At 52.8% G+C, this 19,440-nt stretch overlaps 1 protein-coding gene across 5 annotated transcripts in view; it reads right to left on the bottom strand.

Annotated features, from left to right (window-relative positions):
* Nucleotides 1–19,440, bottom strand: part of PDE3A (phosphodiesterase 3A) — a 454,441-nt gene that overhangs the window by 20,291 nt on the left and 414,710 nt on the right. For all 5 annotated transcript variants that reach the window (XM_073562348.1, XM_073562351.1, XM_073562350.1 and 2 more), the window contains 5 exons: nucleotides 9,266–9,479; nucleotides 8,972–9,057; nucleotides 8,537–8,691; nucleotides 8,284–8,421; nucleotides 8,102–8,213 (listed from right to left, as the gene is read on the bottom strand). In XM_073562348.1, the coding sequence (XP_073418449.1) occupies nucleotides 8,102–8,213; nucleotides 8,284–8,421; nucleotides 8,537–8,691; nucleotides 8,972–9,057; nucleotides 9,266–9,479 (705 nt within the window). The remainder of the gene's footprint in view (nucleotides 1–8,101; nucleotides 8,214–8,283; nucleotides 8,422–8,536; nucleotides 8,692–8,971; nucleotides 9,058–9,265; nucleotides 9,480–19,440) is intronic.

Raw genomic sequence — 19,440 nt, forward strand, 5'->3', positions numbered from 1 at the left:
CTGGGATCTCTAGTTATGGCTGCCAGTGGAGGACAGAGACTGACTGAGGACTCTAGTTATGGCTGCCAGTGGGGGGACAGAGACTGACTGAGGACTCTAGTTATGGTAGCCAGAGGGGGACAGAGACTGACTGGGATCTCTAGTTATGGCTGCCAGTGGGGGACAGAGACTGACTGAGGACTCTAGTTATGGCTGCCAGTGGGGGACAGAGTCTGACTGGGGACTCTAGTTATGGCTGCCAGTGGGGGACAGAGTCTGACTGGGGACTCTAGTTATGGTAGCCAGAGGGGGACAGAGACTGAATGGGATCTCTAGTTATGGCTGCCAGTGGGGGACAGAGACTGACTGGGGACTCTAGTTATGGCTGCCAGAGAGGGGATGAGACTGACTGGGGACTCTAGTTATGGCTGCCAGAGAGGGGATGAGACTGACTGGGGACTCTAGTTATGGCTGCCAGAGGGGGACAGAGACTGACTGGGATCTCTAGTTATGGCTGCCAGAGGGGGACTGAGACTGACTGGGATCTCTAGTTATGGCTGCCAGAGAGGGAATGAGACTGACTGGGGACTCTAGTTATGGCTGCCAGAGGAGAACAGAGACTGACTGGGATCTCTAGTTAAGGCTGCCAGAGAGGGGATGAGACTGACTAGGGACTCTAGTTATGGCTGCCAGAGAGGGGATGAGACTGACTGGGATATCTATTTATGGCTGCCAGAGGGGGACAGAGACTGACTGGGGACTCTAGTTATGGCTGCCAGAGAGGGGATGAGACTGACTGGGGACTCTAGTTATGGCTGCCAGAGGAGGACAGAGACTGACTGGGATCTCTAGTTATGGCTGCCAGAGAGGGGGATGAGACTGACTGGGGACTCTAGTTATGGCTGCCAGAGGGGTACAGAGACTGACTGGGATCTCTAGTTAAGGCTGCTAGAGAGGGAATAAGACTGACTGGGGACTCTAGTTATGGTTGCCAGAGAGGGAATAAGACTGACTGGGGACTCTAGTTATGGTTGCCAGAGGGGGACAGAGACTGACTGGGATCTCTAGTTATGGCTGCCAGTGGGGGACAGAGACTGACTGGGATCTCTATTTATGGCTGCCAGAGAGGGGATGAGACTGACTGGGGACTCTAGTTATGGCTGCCAGAAAGGGAATGAGATTGACTGGGGACTCTAGTTATGGCTGCCAGAGAGGGGATGAGACTGACTGGGGACTCTAGTTATGGCTGCCAGAGAGGGGATGAGACTGACGGAGGACTCTAGTTATGGCTGCCAGAGGGGGACAGAGACTGACTGGGATCTCTAGTTATGGCTGCCAGAGGGGGACAGAGACTGACTGGGATCTCTAGTTATGGCTGCCAGAGAGGGAATGAGACTGACAGGGGACTTTAGTTATGGCTGCCAGAGAGGGGGATGAGACTGACAAGGGACTCTAGTTATGGCTGCCAGAGAGGGGATGAGACTGACTGGGGACTCTAGTTATGGCTGCCAGAGAGGGAATAAGACTGACTGGGGACTCTAGTTATGGCTGCCAGAGGAGGACAGAGACTGACTGGGATCTCTAGTTATGGCTGCCAGAGAGGGGATGAGACTGACTGGGGACTCTAGTTATGGCTGCCAGTGGAGGACAGAGACTGACTGAGGACTCTAGTTCTGGCTGCCAGTGGGGGGACAGAGACTGACTGAGGACTCTAGTTATGGTAGCCAGAGGGGGACAGAGACTGACTGGGATCTCTAGTTATGGCTGCCAGTGGGGGGACAGAGACTGACTGGGGACTCTAGTTATGGTAGCCAGAGGGGGACAGAGACTGACTGGGATCTCTAGTTATGGCTGCCAGAGAGGGGATGAGACTGACTGGGGACTCTAGTTATGGCTGCCAGTGGAGGACAGAGACTGACTGAGGACTCTAGTTCTGGCTGCCAGTGGGGGGACAGAGACTGACTGAGGACTCTAGTTATGGTAGCCAGAGGGGGGACAGAGACTGACTGAGGACTCTAGTTCTGGCTGCCAGTGGGGGGACAGAGACTGACTGAGGACTCTAGTTCTGGCTGCCAGTGGGGGGACAGAGACTGACTGAGGACTCTAGTTATGGCTGCCAGTGGGGGGACAGAGACTGACTGGGGACTCTAGTTATGGTAGCCAGAGGGGGACAGAGACTGACTGGGATCTCTAGTTATGGCTGCCAGAGAGGGGATGAGACTGACTGGGGACTCTAGTTATGGCTGCCAGTGGAGGACAGAGACTGACTGAGGACTCTAGTTCTGGCTGCCAGTGGGGGGACAGAGACTGACTGAGGACTCTAGTTATGGTAGCCAGAGGGGGACAGAGACTGACTGGGATCTCTAGTTATGGCTGCCAGTGGGGGACAGAGACTGACTGAGGACTCTAGTTATGGTAGCGAGAGGGGGACAGAAACTGACTGGGATCTCTAGTTATGGCTGCCAGAGGGAGACAGAGACTGACTGGGATCTCTAGTTATGGCTGCCAGTGGGGGACAGAGACTGACTGGGGACTCTAGTTATGGCTGCCAGAGAGGGAATGAGAATGACTGGGGACTCTAGTTATGGTAGCCAGAGGGGGACAGAGACTGAATGGGATCTCTAGTTATGGCTGCCAGTGGGGGACAGAGACTGACTGGGGACTCTAGTTATGGCTGCCAGAGAGGGAATGAGAATGACTGGGGACTCTAGTTATGGCTGCCAGAGAGGGGATGAGACTGACTGGGGACTCTAGTTATGGCTGCCAGAGAGGGGATGAGACTGACTGGGGACTCTAGTTATGGCTGCCAGAGAGGGGATGAGACTGACTGGGGACTCTAGTTATGGCTGCCAGAGAGGGGATGAGACTGACTGGGGACTCTAGTTATGGCTGCCAGAGGGGGACAGAGACTGACTGGGATCTCTAGTTATGGCTGCCAGAGGGGGACTGAGACTGACTGGGATCTCTAGTTATGGCTGCCAGAGAGGGAATGAGACTGACTGGGGACTCTAGTTATGGCTGCCAGAGGAGAACAGAGACTGACTGGGATCTCTAGTTAAGGCTGCCAGAGAGGGGATGAGACTGACTAGGGACTCTAGTTATGGCTGCCAGAGAGGGGATGAGACTGACTGGGATCTCTAGTTATGACTGACAGAGTGGGGATGAGACTGACGGGGGACTCTAGTTATGGCTGCCAGAGAGGGGATGAGACTGACTGGGATATCTATTTATGGCTGCCAGAGGGGGACAGAGACTGACTGGGGACTCTAGTTATGGCTGCCAGAGAGGGGATGAGACTGACTGGGGACTCTAGTTATGGCTGCCAGAGGAGGACAGAGACTGACTGGGATCTCTAGTTATGGCTGCCAGAGAGGGGGATGAGACTGACTGGGGACTCTAGTTATGGCTGCCAGAGGGGTACAGAGACTGACTGGGATCTCTAGTTAAGGCTGCTAGAGAGGGAATAAGACTGACTGGGGACTCTAGTTATGGCTGCCAGTGGAGGACAGAGACTGACTGAGGACTCTAGTTCTGGCTGCCAGTGGGGGGACAGAAACTGACTGGGATCTCTATTTATGGCTGCCAGTGGAGGACAGAGACTGACTGAGGACTCTAGTTATGGTAGCCAGAGGGGGACGGAGACTGACTGAGGACTCTAGTTATGGCTGCCAGTGGGGGACAGAGTCTGACTGGGGACTCTATTTATGGCTGCCAGAGAGGGGATGAGACTGACTGGGGACTCTAGTTATGGCTGCCAGAGGGGGACGGAGACTGACTGGGATCTCTAGTTATGGCTGCCAGAGAGGGGATGAGACTGACTGGGGACTCTAGTTATGGCTGCCAGAGAGGGAATAAGACTGACTGGGGACTCTAGTTATGGTTGCCAGAGGGGGACAGAGACTGACTGGGATCTCTAGTTATGGCTGCCAGAGAGGGGATGAGACTGACTGGGGACTCTAGTTATGGCTGCCAGAAAGGGAATGAGATTGACTGGGGACTCTAGTTATGGTTGCCAGAGGGGGACAGAGACTGACTGGGATCTCTAGTTATGGCTGCCAGAGGGGGACAGAGACTGACTGGGATTTCTAGTTATGGCTGCCAGAGAGGGAATGAGACTGACTGGGGACTCTAGTTATGGCTGCCAGAGGAGGACAGAGACTGACTGGGATCTCTAGTTATGGCTGCCAGAGAGGGAATGAGACTGACAGGGGACTTTAGTTATGGCTGCCAGAGAGGGGGATGAGACTGACAAGGGACTCTAGTTATGGCTGCCAGAGAGAGGATGAGACTGACTGGAGACTCTAGTTATGGCTGCCAGAGAGGGGATGAGACTGACTGGGGACTCTAGTTATGGCTGCCAGAGAGGGAATAAGACTGACTGGGGACTCTAGTTATGGCTGCCAGAGGGGGACATAGACTGACTGGGATCTCTAGTTATGGCTGCCAGAGAGGGGATGAGACTGACTGGGATCTCTAGTTATGGCTGCCAGAGAGGGGATGAGACTGACAAGGGACTCTAGTTATGGCTGCCAGAGAGGGGATGAGACTGACTGGGGACTCTAGTTATGGCTGCCAGAGAGGGAATAAGACTGACTGGGGACTCTAGTTATGGCTGCCAGAGGGGGACAGAGACTGACTGGGATCTCTAGTTATGGCTGCCAGAGAGGGGATGAGACTGACTGGGATCTCTAGTTATGGCTGACAGAGTGGGGATGAGACTGACGGGGGACTCTAGTTATGGCTGCCAGTGAGGGAATGAGACTGACTGGGGACTCTAGTTATGGCTGCCAGAGGAGGACAGAGACTGACTGGGATCTCTAGTTAAGGCTGCCAGAGAGGGGATGAGACTGACTAGGGACTCTAGTTATGGCTGCCAGAGAGGGGATGAGACTCACTTGGGTCTCTAGTTATGGCTGCCAGAGAGGGGATGAGACTCACTTGGGTCTCTAGTTATGGCTGCCAGAGAGGGGATGAGACTGACTGGGATCTCTAGTTATGGCTGCCAGAGGGGGACAGAGACTGACTGGGGACTCTAGTTATGGCTGCCAGAGAGGGGATGAGACTGACTGGGGACTCTAGTTATGGCTGCCAGAGGAGGACAGAGACTGACTGGGATCTCTAGTTATGGCTGCCAGAGAGGGGGATGAGACTGACTGGGGACTCTAGTTATGGCTGCCAGAGGGGGACAGAGACTGACTGGGATCTCTAGTTAAGGCTGCCAGAGAGGGGATGAGACTGACTGGGATCTCTATTTATGGCTGCCAGAGGGAGACAGAGACTGACTGAGGGCTCTAGTTATGGCTGCCAGAGGGGGACAGAGACTGACTGGGATCTCTAGTTATGGCTGCCAGAGAGGGTGATGAGACTGACTGGAATCTCTATTTATGGCTGCCAGAGAGGGGATGAGACTGACTGGAATCTCTATTTATGACTGCCAGAGGGGGGATGAGACTGACTGGAATCTCTATTTATGGCTGCCAGAGGGGGGATGAGACTGACTGGAATCTCTATTTATGGCTGCCAGAGAGGGGATGAGACTGACTGGGATCTCTAGTTATGGCTGCCAGAGGGAGACAGAGACTGACTGAGGGCTCTAGTTATGGCTGCCAGAGGGGGACAGAGACTGACTGGGATCTCTAGTTATGGCTGCCAGTGGGGGACAGAGACTGACTGGAATCTCTATTTATGGCTGCCAGAGGGGGGGATGAGACTGACTGGGGACTCTAGTTATGGCTGCCAGAGAGGGGATGAGACTGACTGGGGACTCTAGCTATGGCTGCCAGAGAGGGGATGAGACCGACTAGGGACTCTAGTTATGGCTGCCAGAGAGGAGATGAGACTGACTGGGGACTCTAGCTATGGCTGCCAGAGAGGGGATGAGACTGACTGGGGACTCTAGTTATGGCTGCCAGAGAGGAGATGAGACTGACTGGGGACTCTAGTTATGGCTGACAGAGGGGGGGATGAGACTGACTGGGGACTCTAGTTATGGCTGCCAGAGAGGGGATGAGACTGACTGGGGACTCTAGTTATGGCTGCCAGAGAGGAGATGAGACTGACTAGGGACTCTAGTTATGGCTGCCAGAGAGGAGATGAGACTGACTGGGGACTCTAGTTATGGCTGCCAGAGAAGGGATGAGACTGACTGGGGAATCTAGCTATGGCTGCCAGAGAGGGGATGAGACTGACTAGGGACTCTAGTTATGGCTGCGAGAGAGGAGATGAGACTGACTGGGGACTCTAGCTATGGCTGCCAGAGAGGGGATGAGACTGACTAGGGACTCTAGTTATGGCTGCCAGAGAGGAGATGAGACTGACTGGGGACTCTAGCTATGGCTGCCAGAGAGGGGATGAGACTGACTGGGGACTCTAGTTATGGCTGACAGAGGGGGGGATGAGACTGACTGGGGACTCTAGTTATGGCTGCCAGAGAGGGGATGAGACTGACTGGGGACTCTAGTTATGGCTGCCAGAGAGGGGATGAGACTGACTGGGGACTCTAGTTATGGCTGCCAGAGAGGGGATGAGACTGACTGGGGACTCTAGTTATGGCTGCCAGAGAGGAGATGAGACTGACTGGGGACTCTAGTTATGGCTGACAGAGGGGGGGATGAGACTGACTGGGGACTCTAGTTATGGCTGCCAGAGAGGGGATGAGACTGACTGGGGACTCTAGTTATGGCTGCCAGAGAGGGGATGAGACTGACTGGGGACTCTAGTTATGGCTGCCAGAGAGGAGATGAGACTGACTGGGGACTCTAGTTATGGCTGACAGAGGGGGGGATGAGACTGACTGGGGACTTTAGATTGGCTGCCAGAGAGGGGATGAGACTGACTGGGGACTCTAGCTATGGCTGCCAGAGAGGGGATGAGACTGACTGGGGACTCTAGTTATGGCTGCCAGAGAGGAGATGAGACTGACTGGGGACTCTAGTTATGGCTGCCAGAGAGGGGATGAGACTGACTGGGGACTCTAGTTATGGCTGCCAGAGAGGGGATGAGACTGACTGGGGACTCTAGCTATGGCTGCCAGAGAGGGGATGAGACTGACTAGGGACTCTAGTTATGGCTGCCAGAGAGGAGATGAGACTGACTGGGGACTCTAGCTATGGCTGCCAGAGAGGGGATGAGACTGACTAGGGACTCTAGTTATGGCTGCCAGAGAGGAGATGAGACTGACTGGGGACTCTAGTTATGGCTGCCAGAGAGGAGATGAGACTGACTGGGGACTCTAGTTATGGCTGCCAGAGGGGGGGATGAGACTGACTGGGGACTCTAGTTATGGCTGCCAGAGAGGGGATGAGACTGACTGGGGACTCTAGTTACGGCTGCCAGAGAGGGGATGAGACTGACTGGGGACTCTAGTTATGGCTGCCAGAGAGGGGATGAGACTGACTGGGGACTCTAGTTATGGCTGCCAGAGAGGAGATGAGACTGACTAGGGACTCTAGTTATGGCTGCCAGAGAGGAGATGAGACTGACTGGGGACTCTAGTTATGGCTGCCAGAGAGGAGATGAGACTGACTGGGGACTCTAGTTATGGCTGACAGAGAGGGGATGAGACTGACTGGGGACTCTAGTTATGGCTGCCAGAGAGGGGATGAGACTGACTGGGGACTCTAGCTACGGTTGCCAGAGAGGAGATGAGACTGACTGGGGACTCTAGTTATGGCTGCCAGAGGGGGACAGAGACTGACTGGGGACTCTAGTTACGGTTGCCAGAGGGGGGATGAGACTGACTGGGATCTCTAGTTATGGCTGCCAGAGAGGGGACAGAGACTGACTGGGGACTCTAGTTATGGCTGCCAGAGGGGGGATGAGACTGACTGGGGACTCTAGTTATGGCTGCCAGAGAGGGGATGAGACTGTCTGGGGACTCTAGTATAGGCTGCCAGAGGGGGGATGAGACTGACTGGGGACTCTAGTTATGGCTGCCAGAGAGGGGATGAGACTGACTGGGGACTCTAGTATAGGCTGCCAGAGGGGGACAGAGACTGACTGGGGACTCTAGTTATGGCTGCCAGAGGGGGGATGAGACTGACTGGGGACTCTAGTTATGGCTGGTAGACCCTGTGTACTGCTTGGTGCCCGGTACTGGACAGTAGACGGACGATGGACTCACAGGGGATGTCTCTGTAGCCGTTTTCCAGCGCGTGGAAGTAGTTCATGAATTCCTTCTCTGGGATCTTAAACGTCTCCAGCAGATTCATGTCATCGAACAGCCGATACGACATCTAGGGCGCGAAAAAGAGACGATCACACCCATCATCTCCCCTCCACCCCCACGTCCAGTGCCACGCTCACCTGGCTGAGGATTCTCCCACTCTTCTGTCCCGTTATTTCCATCAGATCAAATATAGGAAAGTTCCAATTGTTCACCTCTCCCATCAGATCCTCGATGTTATCCATGATGAGGGGCTCCGGGGCCACGAGGGGCTTCTCCTGGAAAGAAGGGGCAGTCACCTAGAGACGCACAGAGTCCAGGCCCAAGCATTTCCCATGCTTTATACTGCATCACTGCTCCATCAGGACGCACATGTCCGGTGTGAGCACTGACCTCGGCGGGCGGCACGTGGCGGTCGGTGCTGTGGGATCGGTACTCCCGGGATTGTGCGCGCTCTGCCTCCTCGTCGTTCTGTGCGATGTCGCTGCTGTCACTGTTGTTGGTCTCGTGCGTGCTGTCGTAATCTGACGTGGCGGGAGCCAGATCGTCTGCAACAACCAGATATGTGATATCCACAAGACAGCGCCACGGCTGTGAGAGCGCCACAGCTAGGAGAGCGCCACGGCTAGGAGCGCCATTATTTTGAGAGCGTCACTGCTATGAGAGCGCCACAGGTATGAGGGCATCAAGGCTATGAGAGCGCCACAGCTATGAGAGCGTCATGGCTATGGGAGCGCTACGGCTAGAACAGCGACATGGCTATGACAGCACCACAGTTTTGAGAGCGTCACTGCTATGAGAGCGTCACGATTATGACACGAGATGTACCTGCTCTGTGCCCGGACAGCGGTGCGTCCCCCTCTGCGTCCGGCGTCCTCCCTGCTGTGTTCTCCAGGACGTACGGCCTCCCGCAGCTGGAACACAACATCTCTACACATCACAAGGGGCCTCCACCCAAAACCTCCAGGAAACAGGGGGCGTCAGTGTGGACCCCAACATGAGGAGCTTTCTGTGGAGCCCCCCACACACAGCAGGAGGTGAGATCACTGTATGTGGATCCGCAGCTTTGGATGTGAGTGGAGCGTGAGGTTACTCGATATCGGCACAGGACTGACCGCTCACCTGCAGCACACGGACGCAGCTTCCTGCAGCGGCTCTGGGAGGTCGGGGGCGCTCTTGCTACAGGTGAGGGTCTTGTGCAGGTTCAGCCCAAGCCGTCCGCCATCACCGGCGTCTGTGAACTGTGGGGGGAAGGACTTTAGTGTCGGACTGGGGGCCGGCGACCCGGGAATGGGAGAGTGACACGGGGTGGAGAGCGGAGAGATGCTGGGAGGACCTGCGGAGAGAAGAGAGAGGGTCAGAAGAGACAGGGGCGCAGAGACCGCAGAGAGACCGCAGAGACCGCAGAGAGAAGACAGAGAGTCAGCAGAGCGACCGCGGAGAGAAGACAGAGGGTCAGCAGAGCGACCGCGGAGAAAAGAGAGAGGGTCAGCAGAGACCGGGGCGCAGAGACCGCAGAGAGTAGCAGAGCGACCGCAGAGAGTAGCAGAGCGACCGCAGAGACCGGAGCGCAGACACCACAGAGAGAAGGCAGAGCGACAGCCGAGAGAGGGGCGCAGAGACCGCAGAGAGAATCAGAGTGACCGTGGAGACCGGAGCGCAGAGACCGCAGAGAGAAGACAGAGGGTCAGCAAAGACCGGGGCACTGAGGCCGCAAAGAGAGAGGGTCAGCAGAGACCGGGACGCAGAGATCACGGAGACCAGGGCGCAGAGACCGCAGAGAGAAGACAGAGGGTCAGCAGAGACCGGGATGCAGAGATCACAGAGACCGGGGCACAGAGACCGCAGAGAGAAGACAGAGGATCAGCAGAGCGATCGCATAGAGAAGAGAGGGTAAGCAGAGACCGGGGCGCAGAGATCACGGAGACTGGGGCGCAGAGACCGCAGAGAGAAGACAGAGGGTCAGCAGAGCAACCGCAGAGACTGGGTGTAGAGACCATGGCACAGAGACCACGGAGCAGAGATCGTGGAGCACAGAGACTGCGGCACAGAGACCTTGGAGCATTGACTGCAGAGCAGAGACCACTCAGAGACCGATGGCCTGGCCGAGCACTTCAATATGACCTTGAAGGCCATGCTCAAGAGGGTCGTTGAGAAGGACGGTTGGGGCTGGGACTCTCGGCTCCCATCCCTGCTCTTTTCTATCAGAGAAGTCCCACAGGCCTCCACTGGCTTCTTGACGTTTGAGTTCCTGTACGTCAGACATCCGCGAGGGCTCCTGGGCATCACCAAGGGAACCTGGGAAGCCGAGGTCACGTCGCAGCAATGTGTTATTGAGCATGTCGCCCAGCTGCAAGAACGGATGGCTCATGTAATGCCTATCATAAGGGAACATCTTCTCCAGGCACAGGAGGCCCAAGCGAGGATAGACAACCGATCAGCGAGGCTAAGGGTACCGTCACACTTAGCGACGCACCAGCGATCTCGACCACGATATGACGCGGTCAGGATCACTGGTGCATCGCTAAGTGGTCGCTAGTGAGCTGCCACACAGGCAGATCTCACCAGCGACATAGCAGGGGTCGGGGGTCGCTACTTACCTGTCAGACGAGGCTATGAAGACGTCCTCCCGCCCGCGTCCACGCGTCGCTCGTCTCCACAGCAGGAAGTCGCCGACGAGAAACGGCCCAGGACGTTCTCGCGCGATCAGCGATAACCAGCGGGGGAGCCGGTCAGAGGTAAGTATCACATGTAGCGATATCGCTAGCGATCTCGATTAGTGTGACGGGCCCTTAAGGCAATTCCTGCCCGGGGGACCACTTGCTAGCACTCATACCTACGGTGAAGAGCAAATTCTTGGCCAAGTGGCAAGGCCCATATGAGTTTGTGGAAAAACTAGGTAACATGAATTACAAGGTACACCAGCCCGGTCGCAGGAAGACGCACCAAACCTTGGTGGGACCGAGAACTGCTGGAAGCTCCTTGCCTGGGGTCCGTCCTGAAGCCAAGGTGAACGAGGTCATGATTGCCGAGTCGCTAAGGCCGGACCAGAAGCAACAATGTTGAGAAATACTGCAGCAGAACCGTGACCTGTTCTCGGAGTTGCCAGGGCGCACACACGTGGTGGAACATGACGTCTTAACAGCCACATGTAAGGGTGAACTTCAAACCCTACAGAATCCCCGAAGCCTGCTGGGAGATTATCTCCAAGAAGGTGAAGAGAATGCTGGACCTCGAGATGATAGAGGAGTCAAGAAGTGGCTGGTCAAGTCCCATCGTCCTTGCACCGAAGCCCTCAAGCTCAATAAGATGTCCCATTTTGACACATACCCGATGCCCTGCGTGGATGAACTTATTGAGCGACTGAGGCCGGCAAGGTACATCACAACTCTCGACCTGACAAAGGCGTTCCTGCAAATCCCCATGTCCCAGAGCGCCAAGGAGAAGATGGCCTTCTCGATGCCGGATGGGTGTTTCCAGTGCACCAGAATGCCCTTCGGACTGCAGCTACCTTCCAGAGAGCGATGGATCCAATTCTGGCTCCACACAAGAAGTATGCTGCAGCCCACTTGGGTGACATTCCAAAAATAAAGGGGAACAGCATCCAGTCCAGGCGAAAAAAATAAAAGTCGATCTTGATTTTGCCATATTGCAATAAGCTGTCCCCTTTTATTTTTGGTATGTAGTTTCCAGTTGGGTCCATTGGACGCTGACGTGCGGTCGGCTGCTGCTTTGTGTTACTTGGATGACATTGTTATTTTCAGCCCTGACTTGGGTCCGCACCGGCCAAAGGTACAGGCGTTCCCCAATGCACTGAGGAAAGCGGGACTCACCATAACTCCCATGAAGTGTGCCGTAGGGAAGGAGGAAGCCGCGTACTTGGGGTACATCATCTGGAGAGGCGAGATCAAGCCCCAGGTGAGCAAAATAGAGGCGATTCAGAAGTGGCCGCAACCGCTCTCCAAGAAGCAAGTGAGGGCGTTTCTGGGGACTGTGGGGTGTTACCGGCGTTTTATCCCAAACTTCGCCATTATTGCCACATTGTTAACAGATCTTGTGGGCACCAAGTCGACGATGGTGAAATGGACTCCTGACACAGAGGTGGCTGAAGTAGGCTCCGTGCAAGCATCCGGATCTGGTCGCACCAGAGTGTAGCAAGGCATTCGTGGTCCAGACCGATGTGTCAGAGGTTGGGTTGGGAGCCGCGCTGTCTCAAGAGATAAATGGAGCAGAGCGTCCCATCCTATACCTGAGCCGAGAAGAATCACGCCATAGTGAAGACTTGACACACTCATCAGGAGGGCTTTAAACTAGAAGAGGGGATGGGAGGAAAACCAGCAGACAAGAACATGCAGCAGAAGGACAAACTAATCAAGGATACTAGATGTGGTACAGAGGACCCAAGACAGGGCACTCAGAAGGAAGCTAAGAAAAAGGAATCAAAACTTCTTTCCTGCATGCTGACCAACGCAAGGAGCCTGACCAATAAGAGTGAAGATCTGGAGTTGGTAATGTATGAGGAACAATACGACATAGTAGGACTAACTGAGACATGGTTATACGACAGCTAGGACTGGGTGGGTAACCTGCAAGGATATGATTTGTTTAGGAGGGATCGTAAAAAAAGGAAAGGGGGCGGAGTCTGTCTATATATAAAGAAGATACACAAGAGGGAAATGAAGAGGTGGAGTCTCTATAGGTGGAGATACAAGGAGGGAAAAGTAATAAAATCCTCATAGGGGTTTGTTATAAGCCACCAAATATAACAGAAGCCACTGAGAATGTATTATTGAGACAAAGAGACAAAGCAGCAAATCCCAATGAGGTGATTATTATGGGGGACTTCAACTACCCCGACAGACTGGGGAACTGAAACCTGCGGATCTCAGAAAGGAAACCAATGTCTGTGAGTGACCAAGGATATTTCTCTGTCACCACTTGTGCAGGGCCCAACTAGACGGACGGCCCTTCTGGACTTAATGTTAAGCCACAGGCCAGATAGAATAACAGAAGTCCGAGCCGATGGCACCGAGGGAACAGTGACCACAATATAACACAATTCCACTTGTCCTTCAGTGAGGTGCCCTGGAAGGGGGTCACGAAAACGCTGGATTTCAGGAAAGCAAAGTGTGATCAGCTTAGAGAGGACCTTCACCGAACTGATTGGGACAATGTCCTCAAAAATAGGAGCACAGAAAATAAATGGGAAATATTTAAATCAGTTTTACACCCCCACTGCGAGCTAGCCATACCGTACAGAAATAAAAGGGCTAGGAACAGGAGAACACCAATGTGGCTAAATAAGGATGTAAAAAGGGCAATAAATAACGAGAACAAGGCATTTAGGAACCTAAAACAAGAAGGCAATGAAGAAGCATTAAAAAGTTATAGAGAAAAAAATAAAATGTGTAAAAAACAAATACATTTAGCAAAAGTGGAAACTGAGAGACTCATTGCTAAGGAAAGTAAAACAACCCCCAAACTATTCTTTAATTATATAAACAGTAAAAAGATTAAAATTGATGGTGTCGGCCCTTTAAAGAACAATGAGGGTGAAATCATAGAGAGCGATGTGGGAAAAGCAAATGTTTTAAATACTTTTTTCTCAGCAGTGTTCACACAGGAAAAGGATTTGCCAGGGGAAATGCAGAGTGATCATGTAAACTCCCCATTAAGTATTACCTGCCTAACCCAGGAAGAAGTGCAGAACCGCCTTAGTAAGATGAAAACGGACAAATCACCAGGCCCTGATGGCATTCACCCTCGGGTATTAAGGGAGTTAAGTAATGTGATAGACAGGCCTCTATTCCTTATATTTAAAGACTCTATAGAAACAGGGTCTGTTCCTTTTGATTGGTGGCAAATGTGGTACCAATATTCAAAAAGGGGTGTAAAAGGGAACCTGGAAACTATAGGCCGGTAAGCTTAACATCTGTTGTGGGTAAAATGTTTGAAGGGTTTCTAAGGGATACCATTATGGAATATCTCACTGTTAATAAATGTTTAACTCCATATCAACATGGATTTATGAAGGATCGCTCCTGTCAGACTAACCTGCTCAGCTTCTATGAGGATGTAAGCTCTCAAATGGACCCAGGAGAATCACTGGATGTCATTTATCTCGACTTCTCTAAAGCATGTGACACTGTCCCACATAAAAGATTGGTCAGTAAGAGGAGAAAGCTTGGGCTAGGGGAAAATGTGTGTAGATGGGTAGGTAGCTGGCTTAGTGATAGAAAACAAAGAGTGGTTATTAATGGGGCATCCTCAGATTGGGCCAGGGTCACTAGTGGGGGACCACAGGGGTCTGTATTGGGCCCTCTACTATGTAATATATTTATTAATGATCTAGTGGATGGCTTACACAGTAAAATATCAGTATTTGCAGATGATACAAAACTATGTAAGGTAGTTACCACAAAGGAGGACAGTTTGCAACTACAGACAGATTTGAGTAAATTGGAGAATTGGGCGGAAAAATGGCAAATGAGGTTTAACACCGATAAGTGTAAGGTTCTGCACATGGGAAGGAGAAACAGATGCTACAATTACTGACTAAATGGGAAACTGCTGGGGAAATCAGACATGGAAAAAGACTCAGGCATCTTAGTCAATACGAAGCTAAATTGGAGTGCCCAGTGTCAGGCAGCTGCCACCAAAGCAAATAGGGTCATGGGATGCATTAGACGAGGTCTGGGGACACGAGATGAAAACATAATTCTCCCTCTGTACAAATCACTCGTCAGACCACACTTGGAGTATTGTGTGTAATTTTGGACGCCGGTGCTCAAGAAAGACATTACTGAACTTGAAAGGGTTCAAAGGCGGCTACTAAAATGATAAATGGAGTTGGTTCACTACAATACCCAGAAAGGTTATGAAAATTAGGTCTATTTACTCTAGAAAAGAGAAGACTTAGGGGAGACTTAATATATATGTACAAGTATATCAGAGGGCAATACAGAGATCTCTCCAATGAACTGTTTGTACCAAGGACTGTGACAAGAACAAGGGGGGATTCTCTTCGTTTGGAGGAAAGACAATTTCTGCACCAGCATAGAAGAGGGTTCTTCACAGTAAGAGCAGTGAGGCTCTGGAATTCTCTTCCTGAGGAAGTGGGGATGGCCAACTCACTGAATGAATGTAAGATAGGAATGGAGGCTTTTCTTGTGAGTAACTGTATAGAAGGTTATGAATAACAGAATATTATAGGTAGATGGGTGACCCAGCTTAGGGGAAGGAATTTTTTTCCCTATGGAGAAAATTGGCTTCTACTCTGTGGGTTTTTTGCCTTCCCCAGGATCAACAATGCAGAACAGCGGCACTAAAAATAGGCTGAACTAGATGGACATAAGGTCTTCAGCCTTCAAAACTATGTTACTGTGTTATGTTACTATAATGGAGAAAGAATGCTTAGCCATAAAGTGGGCCGTCGACACCCTGAAATACTACCTGCTAGGCCGTAGGGTTAAGTTAGTGTTGGACCATGCCGCTCTCAGATGGTTAAGAGGGGTAACAATGCCCGGGTGACTAGGTGGCTCTTAGCCCTTCAAGATCTCTGTTTCCACGTAGAGCATCGGCCAGGGAGGTTACATGGCAGCACGGATGCTCTCTCCCAAATCCCATTTAGTGTCTGACGGTGCCAAACCCCCAGTTCTGGGCAGAGGGGGAGGATATGTGACAGGGTCACCGGCACAGTGTATGAGGGGAGATAAGTGTCACTGCACATAATGGCATCAGTGATGAGGAATCAGGATATTTTCCTTCAGCACGCTATGTACTGAGAGGGTTAAGTTATGTTAGGGGCTGGTATTAGTGGACCTCCATAGAGCGGGTGGGAGAGGGTCCACTGTATCGCCACCTGCAGAGTCCTGACAGAACATGTGCGATGTCAGGGTCATGTGATTATCACATGGGCTGTTAAATAGTTGGCCATGAGAGTCAGTGGTGGTGGTGTGATGGGAGAGCAGAAACTCCCACATAGCTCCAGGAGGAGCTAAGGACGCGGTGTGTGTTACCTGCAGAAAAGCCTGAGGGCAAGGACTCTGATGGACGTCACCTTTGGTTTGGCTTTTCTGTTATGCCAGAAAGGACATGTTTATTTTCCCTGAACCCCGCTGAAGTTTATGCTGTTCATAATAAACGCCGTGTGCTGGGATCGGGGGTATATATACTATACAGTCACTGGGCCTGAGAGCAGCCGTGGCCCTGTCCATCAATCGCCAGCCCAGTGTATGACTGTACTGATGATTGGTGGCAGCGGTGACTGTACTGGAGTATATATATATACCCGTGTGCTGGGACCAGAGGAGTATATACTATATGGTTACATGGCAGCGCCCAATAACCTGAGAGCAGCCGTGGTCCCATCCATCAATCGTCACCCAAGTGTGTGACTGTACTGATGATTGGTGGCAGCGGTGACTGTACTGGAGTATATATATATATATATATATATATACCCGTGTGCTGGGACCAGAGAAGTATATACTATATGGTTACATGGCAGCGCCCAATAACCTGAGAGCAGCCGTGGTCCCATCCATCAATTGTCACCCAAGTGTGTGACTGTACTGATGATTGGTGGTAGCGGTGGGATCAGTAGTGCCAATCCCTGATGATTGGTGTCAGTGGTGGGATCAGTAGTGCCGGTCTCTGATGACTGGTGGCAGAGGTGGGATCGGTAGTGTCAGTCCCTGATGACTGGTGTCAGCGGTGGGATCGGTAGTGTCAGTCTCTGATGATTGGTGTCAGTGGTGGGATCGGTAGTGCCAGTCTCTGATAATTGGTGTCAGTGGTGGGATCAGTAGTGCCAATCCCTGATGATTGGTGTCAGTGGTGGGATCAGTAGTGCCGGTATCTGATGACTGGTGTCAGCGGTGGGATCGGTAGTGTCAGTCCCTGATGATTGGTGGCAGCGGTGGGATCAGTAGTGTCAGTCCCTGATGACTGGTGTCAGTGGTGGGATCGGTAGTGTCAGTCCCTGATGACTGGTGTCAGTGGTGGGATCGGTAGTGTCAGTCTCTGATAATTGGTGTCGGTGGTGGGATCAGTAGTGCCGGTATCTGATGACTGGTGTCAGCGGTGGGATCGGTAGTGTCAGTCCCTGATGATTGGTGGCAGCGGTGGGATCAGTAGTGTCAGTCCCTGATGACTGGTGTCAGTGGTGGGATCAGTAGTGTCAGTCCCTGATGACTGGTGTCAGTGGTGGGATCGGTAGTGTCGGTCTCTGATGATTGGTGTCAGTGGTGGGATCGGTAGTGCCAGTCTCTGATGATTGGTGTCAGTGGTGGGATCGGTAGTGTCAGTCTCTGATGATTGGTGTCAGCGGTGGGATCGGTAGTGCCAGTCTCTGATGACTGGTGTCAGCGGTGGGATCGGTAGTGCCAGTCTCTGATGATTGGTGTCAGTGGTGGGATCGGTAGTGCCAGTCTCTGATGATTGGTGTCAGTGGTGGGATCGGTAGTGCCGGTATCCGATGACTGGTGTCAGCGGTGGGATCGGTAGGGTCAGTCCCTGATGATTGGTGGCAGCGGTGGGATCAGTAGTGTCAGTCCCTGATGACTGGTGTCAGTGGTGGGATCGGTAGTGTCAGTCTCTGATAATTGGTGTCAGTGGTGGGATCAGTAGTGCCGGTATCTGATGACTGTTGTCAGCGGTGGGACCGGTAGTGTCAGTCCCTGATGATTGGTGGCAGCGGTGGGATCGGTAGTGCCGGTATCTGATGACTGGTGTCAGCGGTGGGATCGGTAGTGTCAGTCCCTGATGATTGGTGGCAGCGGTGGGATCGGTAGTGTCAGTCTCTGATAATTGGTGTCAGTGGTGGGATCAGTAGTGCCGGTATCTGATGACTGGTGTCAGCGGTGGGATCGGTAGTGTCAGTCCCTGATGATTGGTGGCAGCGGTGGGATCAGTAGTGTCAGTCCCTGATGACTGGTGTCAGTGGTGGGATCGGTAGTGTCAGTCTCTGATAATTGGTGTCAGTGGTGGGATCAGTAGTGCCGGTCTCTGATGACTGGTGTCAGTGGTGGGATCAGTAGTGCCAGTCTCTGACGATTGGTGATAGCGGTGGGATCAGTAGTGCCAGTCTCTGATGATTGGTGTCAGTGGTGGGATCAGTAGTGCCGGTCCCTGACGATTGGTGATAGCGGTGGGATCAGTAGTGCCAGTCTCTGATGATTGGTGTCAGTGGTGGGATCAGTAGTGCCAGTCTCTGATGATTGGTGTCAGTCGTGGGATCAGTAGTGTCGGTCTCTGATGACTGTTGTCAGTGGTGGGATCAGTAGTGCCGGTCCCTGATGATTGGTGTCAGCAGTGGGATCGGTAGTGTCAGTCCCTGATGATTGGTGGCAGCGGTGGGATCGGTAGTGTCAGTCTCTGATGATTGGTGTCAGTGGTGGGATCAGTAGTGTCGGTCTCTGATGACTGGTGTCAGTGGTGGGATCAGTAGTGCCGGTCCCTGATGATTGGTGGCAGCGGTGGGATCGGTAGTGTCAGTCCCTGATGATTGGTGGCAGCGGTGGGATCGGTAGTGTCAGTCTCTGATAATTGGTGTCAGCGGTGGGATCGGTAGTGTCAGTCCCTTATGATTGGTGTCAGCGGTGGGATCGGTAGTGTCAGTCTCTGATGATTGGTGTCAGTGGTGGGATCAGTAGTGCCGGTCCCTGATGATTGGTGTCAGCGGTCGGATCGGTAGTGTCAGTCCCTGATGATTGGTGGCAGCGGTGGGATCAGTAGTGCCTGTCTCTGATGATTGGTGGCAGCGGTGGGATCAGTAGTGCCGGTCCCTGATGATTGGTGGCAGCGGTGGGATCAGTAGTGTCAGTCCCTGATGATTGGTGGCAGCGGTGGGATCGGTAGTGTCAGTCTCTGATAATTGGTGTCAGCGGTGGGATCGGTAGTGTCAGTCCCTTATGATTGGTGTCAGCGGTGGGATCGGTAGTGTCAGTCTCTGATGATTGGTGTCAGTGGTGGGATCAGTAGTGTCGGTCTCTGATGACTGGTGTCAGTGGTGGGATCAGTAGTGCCGGTCCCTGATGATTGGTGTCAGCGGTCGGATCGGTAGTGTCAGTCCCTGATGATTGGTGGCAGCGGTGGGATCAGTAGTGCCTGTCTCTGATGATTGGTGTCAGTGGTGGGATCAGTAGTGCCCGGTCCCTGATGATTGGTGGCAGCGGTGGGAATCTTCGTGATCTCCCTGATGATTATGAGGACTGACAAGCAGGACATGCAGTGGGGGATAAGACGCCTCAGGGTGGCTGACAACCTCTGTCGGTGTGATGCCGACTGTCAGCGGC

The sequence above is a fragment of the Dendrobates tinctorius genome, unplaced genomic scaffold (genome assembly GCF_039654945.1).
Source record: "Dendrobates tinctorius isolate UK_male_01 unplaced genomic scaffold, ASM3965494v1 ptg000348l, whole genome shotgun sequence".
NCBI lineage: Eukaryota > Metazoa > Chordata > Amphibia > Anura > Dendrobatidae > Dendrobates > Dendrobates tinctorius.